Raw genomic sequence first — 23,507 nt, forward strand, 5'->3', positions numbered from 1 at the left:
TCACTGTTCAAGCTGAGAATTGCAAATAGCAAATTGGTTTTAAAAGTGGGTTTCTAAAATTATTTTTTGTAAACCTATTTCTGTATTGCATATTAAAATGATTTAAAATGTGAAGTGTCCCTTTAGCCATTAATGATGATTGTCTGCTTTGATATAGATATATAAAAATGTTTAAAATAGTTTGTGTAGTGGTTATATATCCTGTTTATGATACTGAATATTATATATGTGTGTGGAAAGGAATGTTTCTTAATCTCTCCTTTTTAGTAGCATTCAAATGGTTCTCTGTACTTGGATGATCACTTCAGGTGCTGTGACTGCTATTGTCACCGACCATTTAAAAAGGAATGTAATTGAAGTGTTTATGAAGCATACTATTGATTAGGCAGAATTATAGAACTGGAAGGGACCTTGAGAGGTCATCTAGTCCAGTCCCCTGCACTCAAAGCCAGGACTAAGTATTATCTAGACTATCCCTGACAGGTGTTTGTCCAACCTGCTCTTAAAAATCCCCAATGATGGAGATTCCACCACCTCCCTAGGCAATTTATTCCAGTGCTTAACCGCTCTGACAGTTAGGAAGTTTTTATTAATGTCCAACCTAAACTTCCCTTTCTGCAATTTAAGCCCATTGCTTCTTTTCCTATCCTCAGAGGTTAAGAAGAACAGTTTTTCTCCCCCCTCCTTGTAAAAACCTTTTACGTACTTGAAAACTGTTATCATGTCCCCTCTGTCTTTTCTCCAGACTAAACAAACCCAATTTTTTCAGTCTTCCCTCATAGGTAATGTTTTCTAGACCTTTAATCATTTTTGTTGCTCTTCTCTGGACTTTCTCCAATTTATCTACATCTTTCCTGAAATGTGGCACCCAGAACTGGACACAATACTCCAGTTGAGGCCTAATCAGCGCGGAGTAGAGTGGAAGAATTACTTCTCGTGTCTTGCTTACAGTACTCCTGCTAATACATCCCCGAATGATGTTTGCTTTTTTTGCAACAGCGTTACACTGTTGACTCATATTTAGCTTGTAATCCACTATGACCCCCAGATCCCTTTCCACAGTACTCTGTCCTAGGCAGTCAGTTCCCATTTTGTATCTGTGCAACTGATTGTTCCTTCCTAAGTGGAGTACTTTGCATTTCTCCTTACTGAAGTTCATCCTATTTACTTCAGACCATTTCTCCAGTTTGTCCAGATCATTTTGAATTTTAATCCTATTTTCCAAAGCACTTGCAACCCTTCCCAGCTTGGTATCGTCCGCGAACTTTATAAGTGTGCTCTCTATGCAGTGGTGGGTTAATGATTTTGCCGCACCTACGCCCTGAAATAATTGCCGCCGCCACATGAACTTGTGAACGGCACTAACGGATACAACAAAGGAATCTATTTTGCACATTTTTGCTATCATTTCTTTTTCCCTTCCTTTTGTATAGCATTTTTTTAAACTGAGAACTAATTAATTTCTTCCTTCGGGTCATATTATTAATGTTTAGGATAGTCGCAAGTATGTTCACTAAATGGCGTCGTGCCGTCATTGGTGGTTTCGATACCCGCTATGATTGGTAGAATCGCGGCGTCACTGATGCTTCAGTTTGGTGGGCAGTTACAATTATGAACAAACGATGATACAGGCATCCGATGGCCAGTGGGCTTGTGCAAAAATGCCGCGATTACAAAAATGCTGCTATTATAAATTTGCCGCCCCTGCAATTTGCCACCCTAGGTGATAATATGCCATTGTCTCTATACCATTATCTAAATCAGGGATCAGCAACCTTTGGCATGCGGCCCACCAGGGGAAGCCCCCTGGTGGGCCGATTTGTTTACCTGCTGCGTCTGCAGGTTTGGCTGATCACGGCTCCCACTGGCCGCGGTTCGCTGCTGCAGGCCAATGGGGACTGCGAGAAATAGCGTGGGCCGAGGGATGTGCTAGCCGCGGCTTCCCGCAACCCCCATTGGCCTGGAGCGGCGGACCACCGCCAGTGGGAGCTGTGATCGGCCGAACCTGTAGACGTGGCAGGTAAACAAACTGGCCCAACCTGCCAGGCGGTTACCCTGGCGGGCCGCTGGCCAAAGGTTGCTGATCCCTGTTCTAAATCAATGAGGATATTGAACAGAACCGATCCCTGTGGGACCCCACTTGTTATGCCTTTCCAGCATGAAGTACTTTTCTCAGGAAGCAGAAAAGCTTTCCTCAAATTACATGGGTCAAGAGGAAATGTTTTCAGTAAACCATGAAAAGGCTGCCAAATATTGACTGAGTTGGTCCATAGAACAGTCTGTTTCTCTGCTCCCTTAGTTGTGAACAGATGCCTTAATACTTGAGTTTTTCTCTTTCAAAAACCATGGCAACAGAATCTCAGGAAAGTTTGATATAGTTGGTTCAGGTTCCAAGAAAGTGTATTCTCCAGTTGACTAGAGGTGGTGGGAGTTATGTCTGTTGATTCACAAGATTATTCTGGATTTACTTGCACCATACATTAAGCTTCTCTTAAACAGTGTCATTTTTGTCCCCTCTTTGGTTTGGTTTTTGGAAACACAGATGCTCTTCTGTACTTAAATATTAAAGATGGCTGTGTTATAAGCTTCTCGTTTTTGCATTTATAATTTTAAGAGGTTCAGAAATTTGGTCTCAGCCTTCCAGAGAAGTATTTTTCTTATAAAAAATGTTTTTAAAAGTTACTTGCCATTTTTGAGTTAAGAGTTCCAAAAGAGTTATGACTTTTAATTAGCTTGTCAGTTCTTCAGGGCATGGGACTATTTCTACCCATGTCTGTACGGTGGGCCCTCAAACCTGATTGCATTGTTATAGCCCTCAAATTTTCAAATGAATATTTCTAAATGTACTCTTTTTAGAATGGATTCAAATTGGATTACTTAACACTCTTAAAGAGAAAGCTCTTTGCAATCTAATCACTTGGGTTTTTTTCTACATGATTTTTAAGTGCTGGTGATGTGACCCATTGGTCACTATCCTCTCTCCAATAGTTACATCATAGGCAGCAGCAATATGGAGTTCTCTACATAGTCCTGAACCTTATGGTGAGGGTAGTTCAATCCTCCTACCTTTGACTCCTCTGAGGCTTTCCGTGATGGGGTTGATTGTCTACTGGGCTCTGAACTGTGATCAATAGTTTCCTTAATACAAGATATCATAAGGTCATAAATGGCAGCTTCTCAAGATTACTTCTGACCTTTATCAAACCAGGTGCTTAAGATAATGAAAAGCTTTATAAGCCAATCCTTGTTGACTTTAAAGAGTAGTTGTATTGACTCTGCAACTCGCTTTAGTAAAGCAGGCAGGCTTTGGTGATATAACCCATTACTAGTCCCTTCAGTTAATTCTTCATTAGACAAGTAATTAAAAACGTTGAAATATTTTCATTTGCATACAGATTGATTGTACACCTTTAAGGCCTGTGTCAGGGAAGTTCACACTTACTCTATTATGTGAAATTAATGAAGATTCACAGCACCTTGTTTGACCTGATTTGCTCCCAGTATGGTTTAGTGCCAAAAAAGGTCTGTGTAGTTTTGTATAATTATATATTCTGTAAATACAACTGAAAAATAAAGTTAATTCAACCACAAAGAAATTTTAAACACAGTTTTTGGTAGAATAATAATAAATATTAGATGGTTTGCTTAAGTGTTCTAATGTTTCAAATCATTTTTCTACATTGCTTGCTGCTGGATGTAGTTACAATATTTATAAACATGCTCTCAATAAGTTGTAGGATTTTTAAATATTTTTTGCACCTGAAATCATGTGATGTAGAAAGAGAGGATACAGTGTAGTATTGACACATCAGGAAAATGTTTGGCGATTTTTAATGATGTGTTGATATAAAAAGAGCAAGCCATATTGTCCGGCTATGCTAGAAGAAGGACAGGGAGACTGGATGTGGTTTTAATTAGGCTGCAACTTTATTCTTAAAATATCTGGGAGTACCTGGCAGACAAAATTGTACAGTGCAAATTGTACAGTAATTCCATGATGATTTCCCTATACTTTAGGGCTGCCATCATACTTCCTTCTGTTCCATTCTGGTTCCAGTCATCCTGATGATGGGACCCTACCAACCCCTCATGATGGTTAAGAGCACCAAGAAGAGGGGAAGGGTTTGACTCTGCCTGGATGAGGAACTGCCAACCACCCTTGACTACATATGAACTTAGCCACCTCCTTGTTAACATACGTCCTACCCTTGTTGACCTGAGGGGCTTCAAGGCTCCCCACCATGCTCTGTGTTGCAACATGTCAGACCAAATAATTCGGACTCCAGGGAAAAGTTCTAGCCATCTTCCCCAAGTCCCTCTTCGCGTTGAGCATCAAGTCTACCCCTTTGCACATTCCCAAATTGTTGTCCCCAAGATGAACCACAGTCACATCCACTGCCTGCTTGTGGGCCACCACAGAGTATAAAACGGGCATCAGCGGGTCCCATAGCATGCCCATCGTGCCAGCCAGCTCGGGATTGCTTTGTCACTAAGGCTCATCTGTGAACCTCCAGGCAACCCGGAAATCTGCCTATGTGCCCAGTAGACAATACTGTGCCCGCAGATCCACACCACCATTTACTTAGCCTGTCTGTAGGTGTCTGAGAGGAAACATGAGAAAATTATACCTGATTCCCAACCTGTGGTCTCATGTCCATTAGAGTGCCAGTGCCCAATTGCTTGAACTGCCCCAGACCCAGCTGTGTTGCTGCCCTGATCCAGAATCAGTGAGAACCAAATTCATGGAGGACTAGAAGCCCCAACCTCATCAGCCCCTGTCTGAAAATTGTAAGAAACTGATATGTTGTTAGTAGACTTGTGTCTTCATGAATAAAGAGGGGCCCTTCCTTAACTGGTCTTATTTCGTAAATGTCGTCACAGGGCAGATCTTGACTGCGCTGCCTTCTTGAAGCATAATGTAGTTACCCCAACCTCCCTGGTCTGTCTTTGACAGCCTCAAGGCTCAATCCGTCAACTCCAGAGTCCTTCCTGAAGTATCCATCTGTAGCCCCGCCACTAGTTCGCTGATCCTAAAAGCCCCAAATATGCTTTAAGGAATGCAGCCCTGAACAAGGTCACCTCTTGTCCACAATGATGTGCTCAAGAATTTGCACCAAATCCCTAAGCATATTGTTCCATCACTGTTAATGTGGATCACCTGTAAGGGCTATGCTTTGTGACTGACCCATTATACACCTCCGAACTAAAAACCCGCTGCAAGGATCAGGGTGACCATGAGGCCTACTCACAACTGTAAGAACCAATAAGCAACTGGAGATGGCTGATGATGGCAGTCTCTGTGTTGCCAACGGCCCTGTATATTGAAACACCTGGTCTTCTGGAATCAGCCACATCATGGACAGGCCCACCCTCTTCTGAAATTGCACAAAATTGTTAAAACTTCTCTCATGGTTCTTAAATGTTCATGATGCCACCAATCTCTGCACTATACTGAATGGCATCAAATATCAAGGTTCCGGAGTGCTAGCAGCGTCCGTTCGATTCTATTGCATCATTAACTAAGCTGCCCTGTGGGTATGGCAGGGTATCAAGTGATACTCATCCATGGCTTTCTTAGGGACCAAGCCCAGGGGAGACACCCACAAGTTCTTTATAGGTAAATGATTGGCCCTGCTGTTTTTCTAGCCTTCAGTTCTTGTGCAATCTTTTTCTTTACAACATGACCTAACCCCACATAGGATTTCAGATTTTTGGACATGACATGATTTCTTTCCCCTGTATTGGAGATTCTGAACCTTGAAGTGAACCCTTCCCAATAAATACGTCCTATCTGTCTTGTTAGGTTAATTCCAAAGGCGAACTCATAAAACCCCAAGCTTAACCAGAGATGGGGCTTTTGGTGAGCCCCCCTCCCCTTTCAGCTTGCTCCCCCCTTTCTGCACCTTGAATCCCAGACCCTGTTTCTGTACCTGGGGGGGCCTGTGGGAGGGACATGATTTACCACCTTCTGCAATCTGTTACCATACTAGTGTCTTCCCCAACCACTGACAGCACACACATTGCTAATGTGACTTATAGCACACTTTGCAAGCATGTTCACATTTTCAGATACTCCAAAAGCACCCACCTTTGTTCAATGCCGAGCAAATGTCATTGCGTGTATCTGGCTTCTGCCAGGATTGCTGAGGAATGAACAGAACGCTTTCAGTGTGAACACTAACCACAGCATATGATGCAGTGTGTCCCATCTAATCCTACTTTGCGTTGCAGCCTTCAACCTAAACAGTTCATTGTAATTAAATCATTATATTATATGCCTAAATGATTATATCCATATATTTGAATAAAGCTGGGATTCTGCCTCTGCAACAACACCTGCATAAATTAAAAAAGAAGCTTCCCAATTTTCCCATGATCTAGCAAACCTTGACCTCTTGGTTTCATTACCTGCCCTGCTTGCTTTTTGTCACTACCTTCCTATGTAGCAGGAAAATAATAGTTTGGCTTTAAAGCTGTGTTGATATAAAAAGAACCCATATAAGTAATGGGTTAACTGTTTAAATAGGCAAGTTACTGGAAAATTACTGTAACTGGTGAAATCTTAAAAGCTAAATACTTGCTAATTAATGAATATAAAGATACTTCAAAGCAATTTCCAAAATATATTGATGCTTCTTTGTTTCCTGTTTTCTTTTAGTCCCTTGATGATTTAAACAAATGGACTCTACTTCTCATATCTCCTTTTATTTATTCTGATAAAATACTTGACGCAGAACATATAGCATTTGTGACTGAAAGTGTTTCTGCCCAGGCAGATGATTTACAGACTATATCTAGTTCCTCAAAAAAGGTGAGTAGTTCTGTTCATTTTTTAAACAAAGTTGTTCTGACAAAGTGTGTTTAAACTATTTAATATATTTTGAAATTAAAAAAAGTTTTATCACATGATATAGGTGATAGGTGGATATAGAAATAGTGCGATAAGGAATAAAATATAACTTCCATCCAGATGATCAGACCTATCCTTATTCATTGGATTTATAGCCCACCACTACTGTGTCTATGTCTGGAGCAGCACTGTATTATATTTCAGGATAAAAATTAGAGGCATTTTACTAAGACCTTTAGTTCTCAGCAATGCTCTTAAATAGGCTTGTGGATGGTAATTGTAAAAGCAATAGTTTTAAAATAGGAAGAGAGAGAGTAGGTAACAAACAGCCTGATAAAGCTGGCCATCTGGTTATTGTGGTCTGTTAAATTGTAAGGGAGCTAAACACTTCAATACTAAATTTTGGGAGAAATTTGTTCCCCTCCAGGTATGGTGAAGCCATGTAACATGAATGGTAGCACCCCACTTGCACTTCATTGGTGGTGCCTTCTGATCCGTGTGCCCTCCGTCAGTTCTATTAGGAAAGAAGGATGGTGTTATGATTAAAGCACAGGACTAGGAATCAGGAGATTGAGGTTTTGTTCTGGACTGCCACAGACTTCCAGCATGACCTTGGGCAAGTCAATTAAGGCTTGATTTTCAGATGTGCTGAGCAGCTACAATGCTAGTTGTAGTAAATGAACTACATACAGTGCTTGGAACCTCTTAAAGACCCCTATTCATTAAGATACTTAAGCACGTGCCACACTTTGAGCCTGTGAGTAGTCCCATTGAAAATGCTGAGTTTAGGCCAAAATCAGGCTCTTAATCTGTCCCTCAATTTATCTTTCTGTAAAATAGGGGTAATACTTCACTCAATCAGTCAATTTTATTAGCGTGCATATGACATATATTTTGTGAATGCAAACAGAGAAACATACACAATCTAAAACAACCGCAACACCCATATAATACTTTAAATTGTCAATCAGAACCTAATTAAAACACTCTCTTCTTCAGCACAATGCTAAAAGGACAAGAATTGCCACTGATTAAATTACTACCAAGGACTGAGAAAATACTAAAAACATTATCTTTTTGAGATGGTGATAAAGATTATTTTTTGTACCAAAGAGGTAAAATCCAGCCTGCTCTCAGAAAATTCTACAATCCAAAAGATGAGGTAGATTTTCCAGCACTCCAGATTTACATGGCTAAAAACAAAGATGTGAAGGAACTTTTCCATATCTACGTTTTATTGAAACAATTTCTAGTGCTGAAATTTGGCCTCCGAACCAAACTTTGGCCCCATTAAAGATCTGCGATATTGCTTTAGCATTAAAAATTCTTAGCACTGGGGCTGTTCTGTTCCCACCATATGAGTGTGTAAAACAGAGCACACCTTGAGCAGAGCTAAGGATCTTTTTGTTTAAGCCTTTATGATAAGGGGACCAACAGCCTGAATGATGAAACTTTATTCCTAAATAAGTAAAAGCAAAGACTTGTTCTGCAAGGTGATTTTCTGTCTTCAGCCCAATATGTGGAGGGATCATCCAAAAAATCATGACCTTGGCCTTCTTATAATTGAGAACCATATATTGAGAATTACAATAAGAAGAAAAATGAGGTAACAGGTGGAGGCCTCTTAAAGTTTGCAATAAAACAGCCTTGTCATTGGTATATAACACCACTGGGATACCCTTTATGTGCAGTGGAGAGAAATTATCTTCCGTTAAAACATACATCGCATTGTGAATATACACATTTTGAAAAGAAGAGGTGCTAGAAAGCATCCTTTACTTACTCCCTGAGAAGCAGGGAAAACATTAATATAGTCAATGTTGACTTTAGTTCTTACCCTAGCTATATTGCCTTCCTGTAGATTCTCCAAAATATACTGAAGTTTTAGATCGATACCCGTCTATCACAAGTATCTGGTCTTTGTGAATAGACTGAACCCCTGGCCTGGATCAGTTGAGCCCAATATAGCTAATTAAAGAGGGCTGGGCTATACCTGGGTCTATAAAGGGCTACTAATAGGCAGCTGGAAGGAGAAAGCCCTGAGACAGGCTTAGCCCTGTGAGGGAAAGCCACAGTGAAGTGGAGCTAGCTCCTGTGATAAGTCCCTGGAGCAATGGGCCAGGAGCTCAGGGAAGCAGCCCTCTGGCTTCTGTTCCAGGAAGGAAGCAGAGTTGACTGACACTGGGAGACTGCCAGGAGCTGGCGTGCCAGAGATCCCTGGACGGGTATCCCTGGGGCCAAGGCCTGAGTTAAGACTATTTTCTGTTTGTTTGATAACCTGTATTTAAGAAATAAACTTCCTTGAAAAGACTGGTCATGGTAGTGCATGCTTTGGAACTTGGAGAAGTGAACAGCCAGGTGACACGATCATTCTTAATTTCACCCAAAGATTGTCTTGGTTAATAGAATCAAATGCCATCTTTAGATCTATGAAAGTGGCAAGTTAGTACCCTCAACCAGAGTATAGTTATAAATAATATACACTAGAATAAAACAATTATCAATTCTGGCTCTACCAGTCCTGAAGCTGGACTGTTCTTCATGTAGTAAACAAGCCTCTAAAGCCCATATTTTCATTTTTGGATAGTAAATATCTAAACTAAATTTTCCCCGCCACATCTAACAGATCGATAGGTGTATGAAGCGGGAATCTTTCTGTTCCCTTTTTTTAAAATAGGAATTATGATACTAAACTTCCAGCCAGCCTGAGTCCTTCTAGTGTGATTAATGACTGTCAATAATTTAATTGAGACCGAAGATCACCAATCAGGAGTCTGCTGAAGGACTTCAATGGGGAGAAGATCTTCCTCTGAAGCTGTTTTCTGTCATTGGGCTAAAATAAAAGACATCAGTGTCTGCTATTGAAGGCCAGAGTAGTAAATCAGAGAGAGGATTCCTCATTTCATCTACTATAGTAGAATTAGGTTTAAAAAAAAAAGAAAAAAAAAAACTGGTTGAGGGGCGTCATTAAAGACCTGGCCAAAATGTGCTGTTCAGGCTTTATCATTAATATGGGTTCCTCAAACAATCTCTAAGACAAATGCCTACCCACTGCAAGACCACACACAACTGAGGGAAGGGTGGAGTAGAGCTCTGTCTTCAAATCGGGGCCATCCTGCTATTCTCAGAAAAGTGGGAGAGAGCACTCCTTCCTCACTCCATCTCGTCTGCCACTAAGCGATCACTGCTGTGATATTGCAGCTGTCTACAAAGGGGAGAGGGTGAGCTCCTCTCCAAATCCATCAGTGCCAACCACTCTCAACTTCAAAGTTCTGTTTAAACTTCATGAACTCCCACTAAGAAAGAGAGACTCCATACCAATCACATCTCACTCCAACATAGATGATATTACTACCTGCAGAGCTCCCAGGGAGGGAGACTCCTCCCTAAAACTCTTTTCTCCACAGTCTTCACCTCCTCCAGTAAATTCAAACTCCAAGGTTCACTACTTTTGCCATTCCAACTCTCCAAGGTTACAGAGCATTATTACTGCATTAAGGAAGCTTCTGCTTATTCACTCAGAGCAGCACAGATTCCCAGAAGCTTCTCCACTACTTTCTGCCTGTGTGGTCTGGGCCCCTCAGATGCTGCTCTCTGTTTACCCCTATGGGCAGCTCCTCCTTCCTGGCAGTGAGCTCATCAGTAATGAGTGGGTTCACTTCACTTCCCATCCTCCTAACTAGTGGCTTCTGGGCCTCAATCAACCCCAGGGTCTGGTGCACACCTTCCCTTACTCGGTAGTTTAAGGCAGGCTACTACACACCAGGGCTCCTGTCTCCAGTCAGGCTTCCGTCCTAATGCCCTTTGTGAGATAGATGAGTAAAGTATTGAAGCTAAATTTGTAATGTTTATAAAGTGCTTTGAGGTCCTCCAGGGATAGAAGACACTAAAATATAAAGTAGAAGTATTAGAAATGTGACAGGGACAATATCCTGTGATAAAGACAAACCTTATGGAATTAAGATAAACTTTATTGAATTAGGTTAAATATCTTTGGGGTCCATTGTGTTAAAAATGCAGTTGTGTATGTGTTGTTTTAGAGTTTTATGTAACTCTTTTAGGGGGAGGGGAATGCTAATATAATTCCGCTGGTTATCAGCCCTTTGAAGCCAAACCCTGGGGAGATTTGCATATACTAGATCAAACTGGATTCTACAGGGACCAACAGACAAAAGCCAGATTTTTGGATAAATAGCCTGGTTTTAAACAGGTTCAGGACCTTCTTCCTGATCCAGCAAACAGACAGGACCCCTGGTTTGTGGAGGGCCTTCCTCTTTAGGGAAGGGTTTGGAAAGAATGGACCTACTGAGGCCCCCTAAGACTCTATGCTAGTGCTGAGCTTAAGCTGTGATGAACTTGAAAACACAAGGAAACCCCTTGGGTAGGGGTTTGAAGGACTGCTCCTGCCAGAGCCCATGTTAGGGTTGGAGTGAACTCTGGTAAACTTATTAACATGTATGTAGGGTCTCTTTCTGGCTTTAATATGTTTTCTCTGTAGTGCTTTTATCTTAAGAATAAAAGAGGCTTGAAACTGATGTAGATCTTGGGTCTTTTGTGTGTTAGAATTTTTCTCCCTTTGATAGGAGATTTTTCAAAAGTTTATAAAATGACTTGCTGACTAATTTAATCCAAGTGGCTTACTTTTTGCTTCTTGCCCCTGAATCAGTTATGTAATTTTTGTATTTGAAAGGCCATGTCAGTGGTGTATTTAAGTGTTAGAGCAAGTGAAGAGCTTCAGCTGTAGAATACAGTGCTTTCCATGCTGCTTACTCTAGAAAATCCTTTTGTGTGTGCTACCCAGGATTTCCGCGGCTTTGATCTCTGGGAAAGAAGTATTTGTTCCACTCTTCTTTCTTCTCAGAACTGTTTAGAAGTGCTCTTGTTTACCTTTGTCAAGACTGAATGGAAGTTAGGTAACACCTGATACTTCGTACAAGACATGACCCTTCTTTGATAAGGTTGTTTTGGATGTACTTTTGAGCTTATGTACTGACATTCTTAGCCACAGAGGATGCACTATGTGCAGAAATGTCAGTTGGAATTGGGAACTCTATCTGTGTTTATGCCAGGGTAAAATTAATTGCAGTGGTTACTCTTTTTTTTTATTTAAATACAACATGGTTTTAAGGAAACTGGTTTTGAAAATGATATATTCAGTGATCTCCTTTGGGATACAGAATTTTTTTTTAAAGATCAGTCCTTTTTGAACTGATGTTTGTCACAGAGTGTTTGAATTGCGCTAACTTTATTATTTATGTTTAAGTTAATATTCTCTGTGTTTCTGCAACAGAGAATATTTTAGACTGTCTCTTTTTAGACTAAACTCTTCAGGGTAAAAATATCACCTTTGTTTAGTAACGCATGTTCATGGAATTGTATTTTTTTTAATTTCCCTCTCTTTAGAACGGGAAAATATGTTGTTTTTTTATCTTCTTAGGTTATAAAGTGGTCAGACTGTTGTTCACCTTTGGCCTATAAACCCGGAGAACCTTATAAATTAATTGCTGAAGCAAGTGTGGATAACTTCAGTAACCTTGGAATAGCATTCATGGAAGACAGACTTCAAATGGATAATGGAATGGTACCACGGAAGATTGTTTGTAAGTATCTTCACAGAACACTTCAGTTTTATTGAAGTATCTTATTGTTTCACTTATTCTAAGTCTCCTAATGAGTTCAGTGCATCTAAACACAAAAATATATGCTTTTACTTTGGCATAGGAATAATTGTTTACACTGTCATCAGAGGCAGTCTCATTTTAAAGGGCAGCTGTATTTTAAATTTAATGCCAAATATAAAGAATCTTTAAAAATGTATTTAGACTGCTGTTTCTGAGGTTTTTTTATTTTGCATTTGTAATATGCGTTGTCAGAATGACAGTTGAAAAAGTAATTGAATATCTTTGAAACTGTATGTAAATGTTTTACTTATTCTAGTTATTACTGCTTCATAAACAAACCAATAGTTAATGCCACCATTACCTTAATAAGCTTAAATTTTTGCAGTCAAAGTCCCAGAGTATGCCAGGTATTACTATATAACTCTCTAGAAAGGTTACTGTAAACATCACAAAGATAAGGAGTACTTGTGGCACCTTAGAGACTAACAGATTTATTTGAGCATAAGCTTTCGTGAAACCTATCACAAAGATAGTAACTTTTCTTCTTCTTCTTCCCTTGTTCTTCCCATTTCGTCTGCTCAGAAATACATTTACTTTCTTTGCACTTCCACTTTTTTTTTTTAATTTAAATCAACTTCTGTTGCTTTTTTTATTCCTGCTTTCTGGGTCCTGACCTCTCTTCCAGCCCAAGACATTTGGGCTATGCTGCTCCTCCTGCAGACCAGTGGCAGTTCAGACTTTTCTATCCCTTTTTTCCCTTGTCAGATTTTTTTTGCCTCCATCGGCATAAAGAAAGGTGTGGTTCAGTGCTTCCATCTTATCCAATATAATCCTAGGTTTTGTCGCTCAGTTTTGAACAGCAGTGAGCAATGTCTCTGTCCCTTTTCTCCCTCAGGGGACTGATTTTTCTAGTGGTACTTTTCTCACTTCCCCAATCATGGTGTAACAGCTGAAAAGATTATGCATCTGGGAGGAGACTCGCTCAGGAGTAGCAGAAGAGATACCATACTAGAGCTGCTCTCAACCTGTTTTGTCAGGAAGCCTTGTTTTCTCAGGAAAAGGGGTCCAAAGCCTGGATGGCTTGCTGAAACCTTCACATTACCCTCATATGGAATTGAAATCCTGAGTACCTACAGTTAAAGCTGACTTTTGTGGAAGTTATGGTGGTTTGTTCTCTCTGAAAACTGCATCTTAAGTGTTTCAAGTTAGGCACCAAAAATCTAAGGTTTTTGAAACTAGCATATGCTTGTGAAAATTTGTCCTGTATGAATTATCAAAAGTTACAATAAACCACTGACAGAGCTAGGAACAGAATATTTGACTCCTGATTGTGGTAAGAACATAAGAATGGCCTTACTGAGTCAGACCAGTGGTCCATTTAGCTCAATATCCTGTCTTCCAACAATGGCCAGATACATCAGAAGGAATAAACAGAACAGGGCAATTTATCAAGTGATCTGTCCTCTGTTGTCCAGTCCTAGCTTCTGTCAGTTGGAGGTTTAGGGACACTCAAAGTATGCGGTTATGTTCCTGACTGTCTTGGCTAATAGCCATTGGTGGACCTATCTTCCATGAACTTACCTAATTTGTTTTTAAACTCAGTTATACTTTTGGCCTTCACAACATCCCCTGGCAATGAGTTCCCCAGGTTGACTGTATGTTGTTTCAAGAAATAGTTCCTGATGTTTGTTTTAAACCTCTGCCTATTAATTATTTCAGGTTCTTGTGTTATGTGAATAACGGTTCCCTATTTGCTTTCTCCACACCATTCATGATTTTATAGACCTCTATCATATCCCCCCTTAGTTGTCTCTTTTCTAAACTGAACAGTTCCAGTTTTTTAAATCTCTCCTCATATGAAACCTGTTTCATATACCTAATCATTTTAGTTGCCCTTCTCTGCACCTTTTCCAGTTCTAATGTATCTTTTTTGAGATGGTGTGACCAGAACTGCACACAGTAGTCAAGGTATGGGCATACCAAGGACTTTTATAGAGGCATTATGATATTTTCTGTCTGATTATATATCACTTTCCTAATGGTTCCTAACCATTAGTCTTTTTTGGCTGCCACCTGCACATTGAACAGATGTAGATAGTTCTCTGAAAACTATAATTCCAAGACCTTTTTTGAGTGGTAACAGCTAATATAGACTCCATCATTTTGTATGCATAGTTGGCATTGTGTTTTCCAGCATGCATTACTTTGTATTTATCAACGTTGAATTTCATCTCTCATTTTTTTGCACAGTCATCTAGTTTTGTGAGATCCTGTGACAAAATACACTCTGCTGTAATTACCTTAACAAGGCATACTTTATACAAAGAGATCATTTGAAAACTCATCATTTTCTGGTCATTATTGTCCCGGTAAAATGTGTGGCAACATTGCATATGAAGTTATAAGATTTCCCTGTATGATGGTGGTAATACATGTTCCAAACCCCAGTGCCCTGCCCGAACAGAATTTGGCAAACGTGTCTTTCCTAAACATAGGAATATGTGCTCATCTTAATTTTGCATTTAGAAGTAAACCGTGTTATCAGGCAGGAAAGCAAAATAAAGGAAGTTCAAACAGGTGAAAAAGCCAGCAGGGAATATCCTTTCACATAGACTCTTTGGCTCCAGGTTCTTAGCTGGAATTGTTTTTCAAGTGAGGGAATGAAATTATAAAAGGAAGGGATAAACATCCCAAGGTACACCCCACCCCCCTGCCATCGCATTTGCTGTACCTGAAGAGACAAAGGAACAGCGGTTGGACTCTGAGGAAGAGGTCGTCACCTGAGAGTTTGGTCAGTAATCTGCTGGAGCATGTGGTGAAAAAGTTTGTTTTGGAAGTAAGAGAGTTTCTTAAGTAGATACCAGTAAGCATTTTATCTTTATTTTTCTTGTAATCATTTCTGACTTTTACGCCTCATTACTTGTTGTTAATAAGCTGGTTTTATTGCTTTATCTAATCCAGTTTGTTCAGATTAAAGTATCTGGGTAACTCCATGTGAGGTAACAAGTTGTGTGCATGTTAGTCCCTTAAGGGAATAATGGACTCAATACATTTGCCCTGTCCAGGAGAGGGCTGGGCGGCACAGGACATACATTTCTGCGGGAAAATCTGAGGCTGGGAGTGTGTGGTGGTCACCTGTTGGTAAACTTTAAGGTTGGTAAGAGCCAAGATCTGGCTGGCTGCAGCACCCACTGACCTAGCTGGGAGTGCCTACATGCTGGAGGCTGTTTGTCAGCAGCAAGCCATAATAAAGGGCACCACAGGTTACAGGGCAGGGGTGACAAAGCTACTCGTTAGTCTGGATTGTACCATGGTGTGTCACAGATCCCTGTGTACCTCTTTGCTTTCAGCTTAACAATTTTGAGTAATTTTGTATTGTCTGCAAACTTTGTCACCTTATTTTTTTACTCCCTTTTCCAGATCATTTATGAATATGTTGAACAGTTCAGTTCCCAGTACAGATCCTCAGGCACCCTGCTGTTTACGTCTCTCCACTGCAAAAACTGACTGTTTGTTCCTACCTTTTGTTTCCTATCCTTTAACCAGTTAGGGGTCCATGAGAGGATCTTTCCTCTCCTCCCATGACTGCCTACTTTGCTTAAAAGCCTTAAGTGGTCTCTAACTGCCAGATACGTTCTCCTAGGGATTTACAAAATAGACTTACTCTTTATGTTTCAGGAGAAGTAGGGCCTTAATGTCTAAAAGGAGGCAACTTTTTAGGAGTGTAAGCCTGTGTTTCTCAACCTCGTCAGATCAGTGTGCCCCTTTCAGGAGGCTGATTTGTCTTGTGTCCCCCCACGTTTCACCTCACTTAAAAACTATTTGCGTACAGAATCAGACATCAAAATACAAAAGTGTTACAGCACACTGTTACTGAAAAATTGCTTACTTTCTCATTTTTACCATACAGTTATAAAATACATCAACTGGAATATAAATATTGTATTTACATTTCAGTGTGTAATATATAGAGCAGTATAAACACATCATTGTCTGTATGAAATTTTAGCTTGTACTGAGTTTGTTAGTGCTTTTTATGTAGCCTATTGTAAAACCAGTCAAACATCTAGATGAGTTGATGTACCCCCTGGAAGACCTCTGTGTACCCCCAGAGGTATGCATACCCCTGGTTGAGAATGACTGGTGTAAGTGATTTATCAGGAAACCTAAATCTAACGCCAAGTTGCATACTAGGGGTAGTGACATTCAACATTGCTATTTTTATACAGCTTTTAACTTTTTTCTTTTGAAATCTCTCAGCTATCCATTTACAGGAATCTGCTCTAAAGGAGCTCGAGCGGATGGCTGCATCTACAGAAGAGAAGAATAGCACTAATAGTATACACATGGATGAATTGACCCCTGCTCCTCCATTTGCAGCTGCAACTAAACAAGGATCAGCGTCAACTGATTCTACAGGAGGTGGTGACCAGGAGGTGAGAGAAGAGAAATCCAGGCTGGAGAAAAGAAGTGAGTCTCATGATGAGCCTAATAACCTATCTGAAAGGGAGACAAGTACTGGTAAACATCACCACCTGCACCTTTCCAGCTGCCATGAATGCTTTGAACTTGAAAACAGCACCATTGAGTCAGTCAGATATGCTTCATCAGAAAACATTCCAGAACTTCCTGATGATTGCAGTGCTAGCGTGGAAGAAGTTACTGATGGCTGTCTGGCAAGAGAACTAAGAAGGATAAACCTCCCTGGGAAGACTCCCAATGTTTTAATTTATGTGGGCTCTGACCCTATGAAAATCAAATTTGAGAAGATAAAATCAGTGCTCAAGGAGTGCATTCATACAGACAGCTACACCATCTACCAGCTGGTAGAGGAACAAGTTCTGAAAGCTCCCTGGCTTGATAACTCGTTGTTGTTGGTTATTGCCACAGAGGAACCCATTTCTAAGGACAATCACAAACAGTTCCTGACCTACTTGTCAAGAGGTGGGAAGATTTTAGGACTTTCTGCCTCTTTTACATTTGGCAGTATACAGATAAGGAGCAAAAGTGAACTGAAGAAGACCATCCAAGAATTAGTGTTCTATAAAGCAGATAACAGTGAAGTTAAATTAAACCTTCTGACCAGTGGCAGTGTTTTTGAGCAAGAGGCTAAAGAAAATCGGAGCCAAGTGAAGTCGTTGAGTCACTTAAGTAATACAGATAAAGATATGATCATTGTTCACTTGCCATATGGAGATTGTGGAGGAGAAGCCATTCTGTGTCAGGTACTGTGTATAAGAAGACTTAAGTTGTTTATTGCATTGTATAATTTGCTTATTATGGTGTGCTCCTAGATTTCAACTGACTTCCATTATAAGTTCATTTTTGATGCCTCTCTCAAGTCCACAGACAGGAATACCCGCCTCAAATTTGGTAGGCTAGGCAAAGGACTGAGGCAGAGTTTTTTACCTAGTTTGAAGTTATTTGTACACAGGATTCCTGAATTATGGGACTCAGGTCATTAGAGTAGGAAAATAACCTTTTGTCCATTTGTAGCAAAATAAAAGAAGGAGGGAAATAAAAGTGTAGTTTATTGGGCTTATCTTGTTGAGTTCTGGTGCAGAGAACCAAATGAAACAGAAATACAAGAATATAAACCTTAGAAATGGGCAACCTTTACCCTTATTTTAATTATAGGACAGACTTTTTTTTGGGACTTAAGTGTAGATGTTTGTTCTTCTGGTAATCTGAGTAATCTTGCAATTACTCCAGAAAACTTCATCAGGGCTTCTCCAAGGTGCTTTCACCTCACCAGGGCTCCACAGGATGAAGAGATGACAAATTTCTTTTGAACTCACTGAGCCAAAGGCAAATCCCAACATTCCTTGTTTACGGTAGCTGTCAGATTCGCCCTTAGCAGTTTTTAATCAGTCACCTTCCCATATGTTTTTTGTCATAACTTTCCCACCTAAATGTATGGAAAAGGCCATTTTGGGGCATTTCTAGTGTCTTAGGTATGCAATGATCAGCTTTACTGCATGTCTCCCAGTATTAAAATATCCTTTTTAAAGCTGTACACGTTTGCCAGTATTACTCCTGAGTGTCACTGGCAAAAGACTATGGCATCTTGAGAAAACCAGGTTATGTAGATCAAATGTTACAGTTTTGTATAACAATTTCTGTCACCCATGTGTTGGGTACTTGAAGTAGAAAATTGATTAGGTACTGTTGCTATCCATTTCTTTAAGTTGCATGGTAAAACCTGTTTTGCTGTAGCATTTAAATGACCCCTCTCCTCTAATAAAATTTAATACTGCAGTGAGTTTCCTGAGAAAAAGGGCAATGTGGGGTAGCTTCAGAAATCAGATTAAAAGGATTAGAATATCATTTATAATTTTTACTTGAGTTCCAGTCTGCATCTGAAAAGGCGTATTGTTGTTCTCTTCATGGCTATATTGATAAGAGTATTGACAGTGACATCAACCAGTAAATATTCAAAGTCACAGGGTAGTTATTTCCCTCTTCTGCACTGGTCTAGTTTCATAACATTCCCTCTTTAATTCAATAAATTTATTTGGCTGAATGATAGAAAAGTGGATAATGCATACTATAGATAGAGAAAATAAAAAGTGCAAAAATGTATGAAAGCACAGTATAAGTCATTTTTATGCCACTTTCATTTAAATGTATTTGCATATAGTAGAATAAAATATACATTTTGTATTCTACTAAATGTATTAAACATCTTGGAACTTCTGTGAGATACAATATATAATTTTAGGAGGGCTAGGCTGGACTCTGCATTTCAGCTCTGCTTCTTAGGGCTTGTACACATGGAGAGTTAGTGTGCAGGAAGGTAGGATATGAATGTACAACAGTCTAGTTTGCCACGTACTAAATCTCTGTGGATCCTGCTACCGTGCACTAAAAGTTTTGTGATTAGCTTTCATTTATTGGTCTTTGAAGTACTGCTAAATAGTATTTCCAAAGTGCACAATAGAACTCTTATCGTGTGGTAGCAGGGTCCACATGGCCAGTTAGTGAGCAGCACGCTGGAGTGCTGTATATTTGCAGCTTGGCTTGCCGATTGTGTAGACAAGCCCCCAAAGTTCACCTCTAGTTTGAAAAGTGATTCTATATAAAATGGCATTACAATCAGTGGAGTTCAAAAATAAAAAGATGTTTTTCTAATTTCAATCCTGTGATTCAACTTGGAATTAGTCAGGCTGGGTTCTTTCTACCTTGTTCATCTCTACCAACAAAAATTCTGCAATCAGAACTGAATTCTACTGGTTCACGAGCCAGAGTGGAATCCAGAGCAGCTTCATTTATATAGTGCTAAGAGAAGAAAAAAGTAGCAAAAACTTCTTTTAGTCATAAGTAGATATGGACTCCAAATACATGCAGGAGACAGACCAACTGATTAAGAAAGGGGCATTTTTACACACTTTTAAGAGAAGAACTGTAGTGTACCAATAGCTCTAGTCTCCTCCTTGGAAGTTAAGGATTCATTGGTCTCTACTAATATTTGCTACACCTTGGATATGTATCTGTTTGACAGGCTTTTAGGATGTCAAAGCCCTATTCATTAATATGTCTTGTTTCTTCATCGTATAAAATATAACCTTATTTCTAACACACAAGTCGCACTGAATTTTACATGGCTCTTGTACTAAATTCAGCTAGTAGTAAGTGAATAGATACCACGCCATTTTTAGGTCTGCTTTGCTTTTCTCTACCTCAGCTGCTGTCTTTCGTGTTAGTGACTTCTTTCTTTTTCTTTTCCCATCTCCCCAGATATACTTGGAAATGGATATTGCCTCTCTGACTACCCAAACCCAAGAAGATTTTAATTTACTCAAAATGAGCAATGCCAAGAGATATGAAGTTCTTAAGGAGATCCTGACCTTACTTGGCCTGAATTGTGAATTAAGCGAAGTTCCTTCACTAACTCCTATTTATTTGCTTGCTTCTGATGAGGTGAGCATTCTACTTCAATTGCGGACATAAGAGATTTAAACTAAGTAGCTTGATGCATGATTTAAAAAACCAAAATAATATTTTTATAGTTCTGGGGTAGAAAGGTCTGCCAAGTTGTTAGGGCCAAGTAATTTTAATATGTACCAAAAATTACTAAAAGTTCGTCTAGAGAGATGAGAAAGTGTAGGCCAGATCTTAATAGTCTCTCAGTGCCAATTTAGGGATGTGACTTCCACTGTTTGTCACATGGGGTTCTTCACCATGTCTTATGAGACATCATGATTAAAAACAAAACCATCAAATTACTAACTTTGTGGGGTTTTTTTTTTTTATTTTTTTTTTTACAAAAAATTGAAAACACAAATAATAAACCATGGTGACTTCAGTTACAGTCTCTTTTATCTGTCTCTCCATGAAGAGTTTTTAACAGAGATTATGCCATAGAGGGTGGGCCAGTGTTTGGTGGGGGCATTCTTCTCTAGATAAGTCAATACCGAAGAGATATTTTCAAAACTAGTATTTGAGTCCTGTTTTAGTGTATCATACATAACTAAAACAGTTTATATATGGGCAAGGGAATTTCATTTAAGGGTAGGTGAGTCCTGCGTGGTTTATCATGGATAACCTAAACTGTTCAAAAATAGGCAAAGGTGAGTGATCTTAATTAAGTCTTACGAAACTTAAATATTTAAATTCAATTACTTTAGAGGCCATTCTAGCAGCTGTCTTGAGTCAGAATAATTAATGTATATTAAGAATCTTAATATTCAAATTAAATCTGTTTCTCTTTTTACTAAGATTAGTTTGTTTCCTCTCCAAGAATAATAGTGTAAACCACTTTGGTGCTTAATGGGAGAAGCTGTTACTGTCTTAAATTTACAAATAGCATTTCCATATCTCATTAAAATCATTAGAAGAAAAAAATAAATCTGATTCCTTGGCAGTGCTTTGGTAAAGTTTCTCTCATTCTTTGTGATATCATTACGTTGCAGAAGCACTGTTGTGTTGGAAGGCGATTGCTTCTTGATGCTGTATGGTAACTGCTTCTTTGTCACACTGCTGACGTTTGCTTGCTTGAAAGAGATGGCATGACTAAGACCGGAGTGACATTGAGGTTAAGAAACAGAAGCAGAGTATGCTGCTTGCTTAATTCAGAGAGATGTATAGTCTTCACATTTCACAGTTTCACTGGAGGTGCAAGGCACACCCCTTTTAGGGCTCATCTGGATTTAAATATTGGCTGCTGTCACCTTTTCATTGGTTTAAGACCCTCATGGGACAGTTCAGATAGTATCTTCAGCTCATGAATATGAAATTTGTTCCCTATGGAACAGGGTAGTAACAGTATATTGTTCTTGTGGAGGGAACTCAAATATCCTTTGTTTTAACTCTTTCTTGTGTCTTAGTCCTTTAGTTTTATTAGGGTTTAATAGGAGTTTAAATTCTGTTTTAAATAAGTCAGACTTCCTTACTTACATATCTTTTAGCTTTAAAATAGCCTTTCTAGATTAACTTAAAAAGTTAATTAGATTAACTTAAAAAGAGTCTTCAATTTAAATCAGGGGTCAGCAACCTTTCAGAAGTGGTGTGCCGAGTCTTCATTTATTCACTGTAATGTAAGGTTTTGTTTGCCAGTAATACATTTTAATCATTTTAGAAGGTCTCTTTGTATAAGTCTTTAATATATAACTAAACTGTTGTTGTATGTAAAGTAAATAAGGTTTTTAAAATGTTTAAGAAGCTTCATTTAAAATTAAATTAAAATGCAGAGCCCCCTGGACCGGTGGCCAGGACCCAGGCAGCGTGAGTGCCACTGAAAATCAGCTTGCGCGCTGGTTGCCTTCCCCTGATTTAAATAGTCCTCAAAGAATGCATTGGCTCTTCTTGTAAATTCTTGGAGTAGTGGTTCTTGTGTGTGTTTGAATTTAACTAGAAAGTTGCTTGAACACTGTCAGATCACTAATTCCCCAGTTAGCATAAACATTCTATACTTAAATGACTTTTTATCGTATTAACCAGTGATGATGATAATGACCATGTTGTTATATTTATAAAAATATAACAAATATTTTTCTAGTTATATGGCAGTTGCATCAGGCAGTTATGAGGCTTACTTTTAAATACAAGTCATTTGCAAACAGACATCTCAAAGATGCTTGTACATTTCTGAGCATTTAAGGAATAAACAAAGGACTGCTACAAAACATTTCCCAACTTTACATATTTTCCTTAAACCACATGAAGGCCTTAGAGTGTTCATAAAACTTTTAATAAAACTATTCCTCGACTATTTTGTTAGAATTTAAAACTGAATTTTTTCTTTATGAAGAGAGAAAAGAGTCAGAAGGGGGTGAGGGCAGAGTCGAGTCTCCTGAATCAGCTTTTTATGGCCTTGGCAAACCAGGTGCTATATATTGCTTATCTTGAGATCCTAGAAAAAATATCTTCACGTTCATTAACAAGGGAGAGACTCTTTGAGCAGACACTCCTGTTGGGTGTTTTGCCTTTTAATCACAGTTACCAAGATTTCAGTCAACAGTCATTTTACCTGTAGTTCACAATTAAGAACTCTTACGAAACATTCTGTACAAATTAAAAAAAAAACAATCACGACTAACACTTAAATGTTTTTCTAACCTTATATAAAATAAAGTGTATAGAATATTACCACCAAATAAACTTTAAAAACTGCTTTCCAGAGTCTGCAATTGGACCTGGTGGTGATAACATATGTATGGGCCAGGAGGAGGTATTCACTTTGAAGCATTTCATGTTTGTCATTTATTAGGAAAGCAGAAATTTCCTAATAATTTTCTTTAATTACCCTGAATACTTAATTTAATAAAACAAATAATTACAAACCAATATGTAAGCTGCTATTGTCCAAAAGCCATGTATACAAAAGTACTTAGAAATATTTTTTCAAATTTAATAAAAGTCCAGGTAAATTTATAGCAATCTAACATAATAAATTAAAATAGTTGTATTCACTGTAGTCAGTATTGAGGTTTACCCCTTATATAGCAAGTAATAAAAATGTCTAAACGACTACTGCTCTTATGGTTCTTTAGCTGCTAAACACACTTTTGAGATTTACATTGGGGAAACTGTGGGAC

The 23,507-nt window shown here is 39.0% G+C and overlaps 1 protein-coding gene across 3 annotated transcripts in view; it reads left to right on the forward strand.

Annotated features, from left to right (window-relative positions):
• HLCS (holocarboxylase synthetase) overlaps positions 1 to 23,507 on the forward strand; it is a 216,137-nt gene that overhangs the window by 11,031 nt on the left and 181,599 nt on the right. For all 3 annotated transcript variants that reach the window (XM_074970152.1, XM_074970147.1, XM_074970150.1), the window contains exons 2-5: positions 6,659 to 6,811; positions 12,288 to 12,450; positions 16,732 to 17,696; positions 20,209 to 20,391. In XM_074970152.1, the coding sequence (XP_074826253.1) occupies positions 12,399 to 12,450; positions 16,732 to 17,696; positions 20,209 to 20,391 (1,200 nt within the window). In that variant the 5' untranslated portion in view covers positions 6,659 to 6,811; positions 12,288 to 12,398. The remainder of the gene's footprint in view (positions 1 to 6,658; positions 6,812 to 12,287; positions 12,451 to 16,731; positions 17,697 to 20,208; positions 20,392 to 23,507) is intronic.

The sequence above is a fragment of the Natator depressus genome, chromosome 1 (assembly GCF_965152275.1).
Source record: "Natator depressus isolate rNatDep1 chromosome 1, rNatDep2.hap1, whole genome shotgun sequence".
In the NCBI taxonomy this organism is placed as follows: Eukaryota; Metazoa; Chordata; order Testudines; family Cheloniidae; genus Natator; species Natator depressus.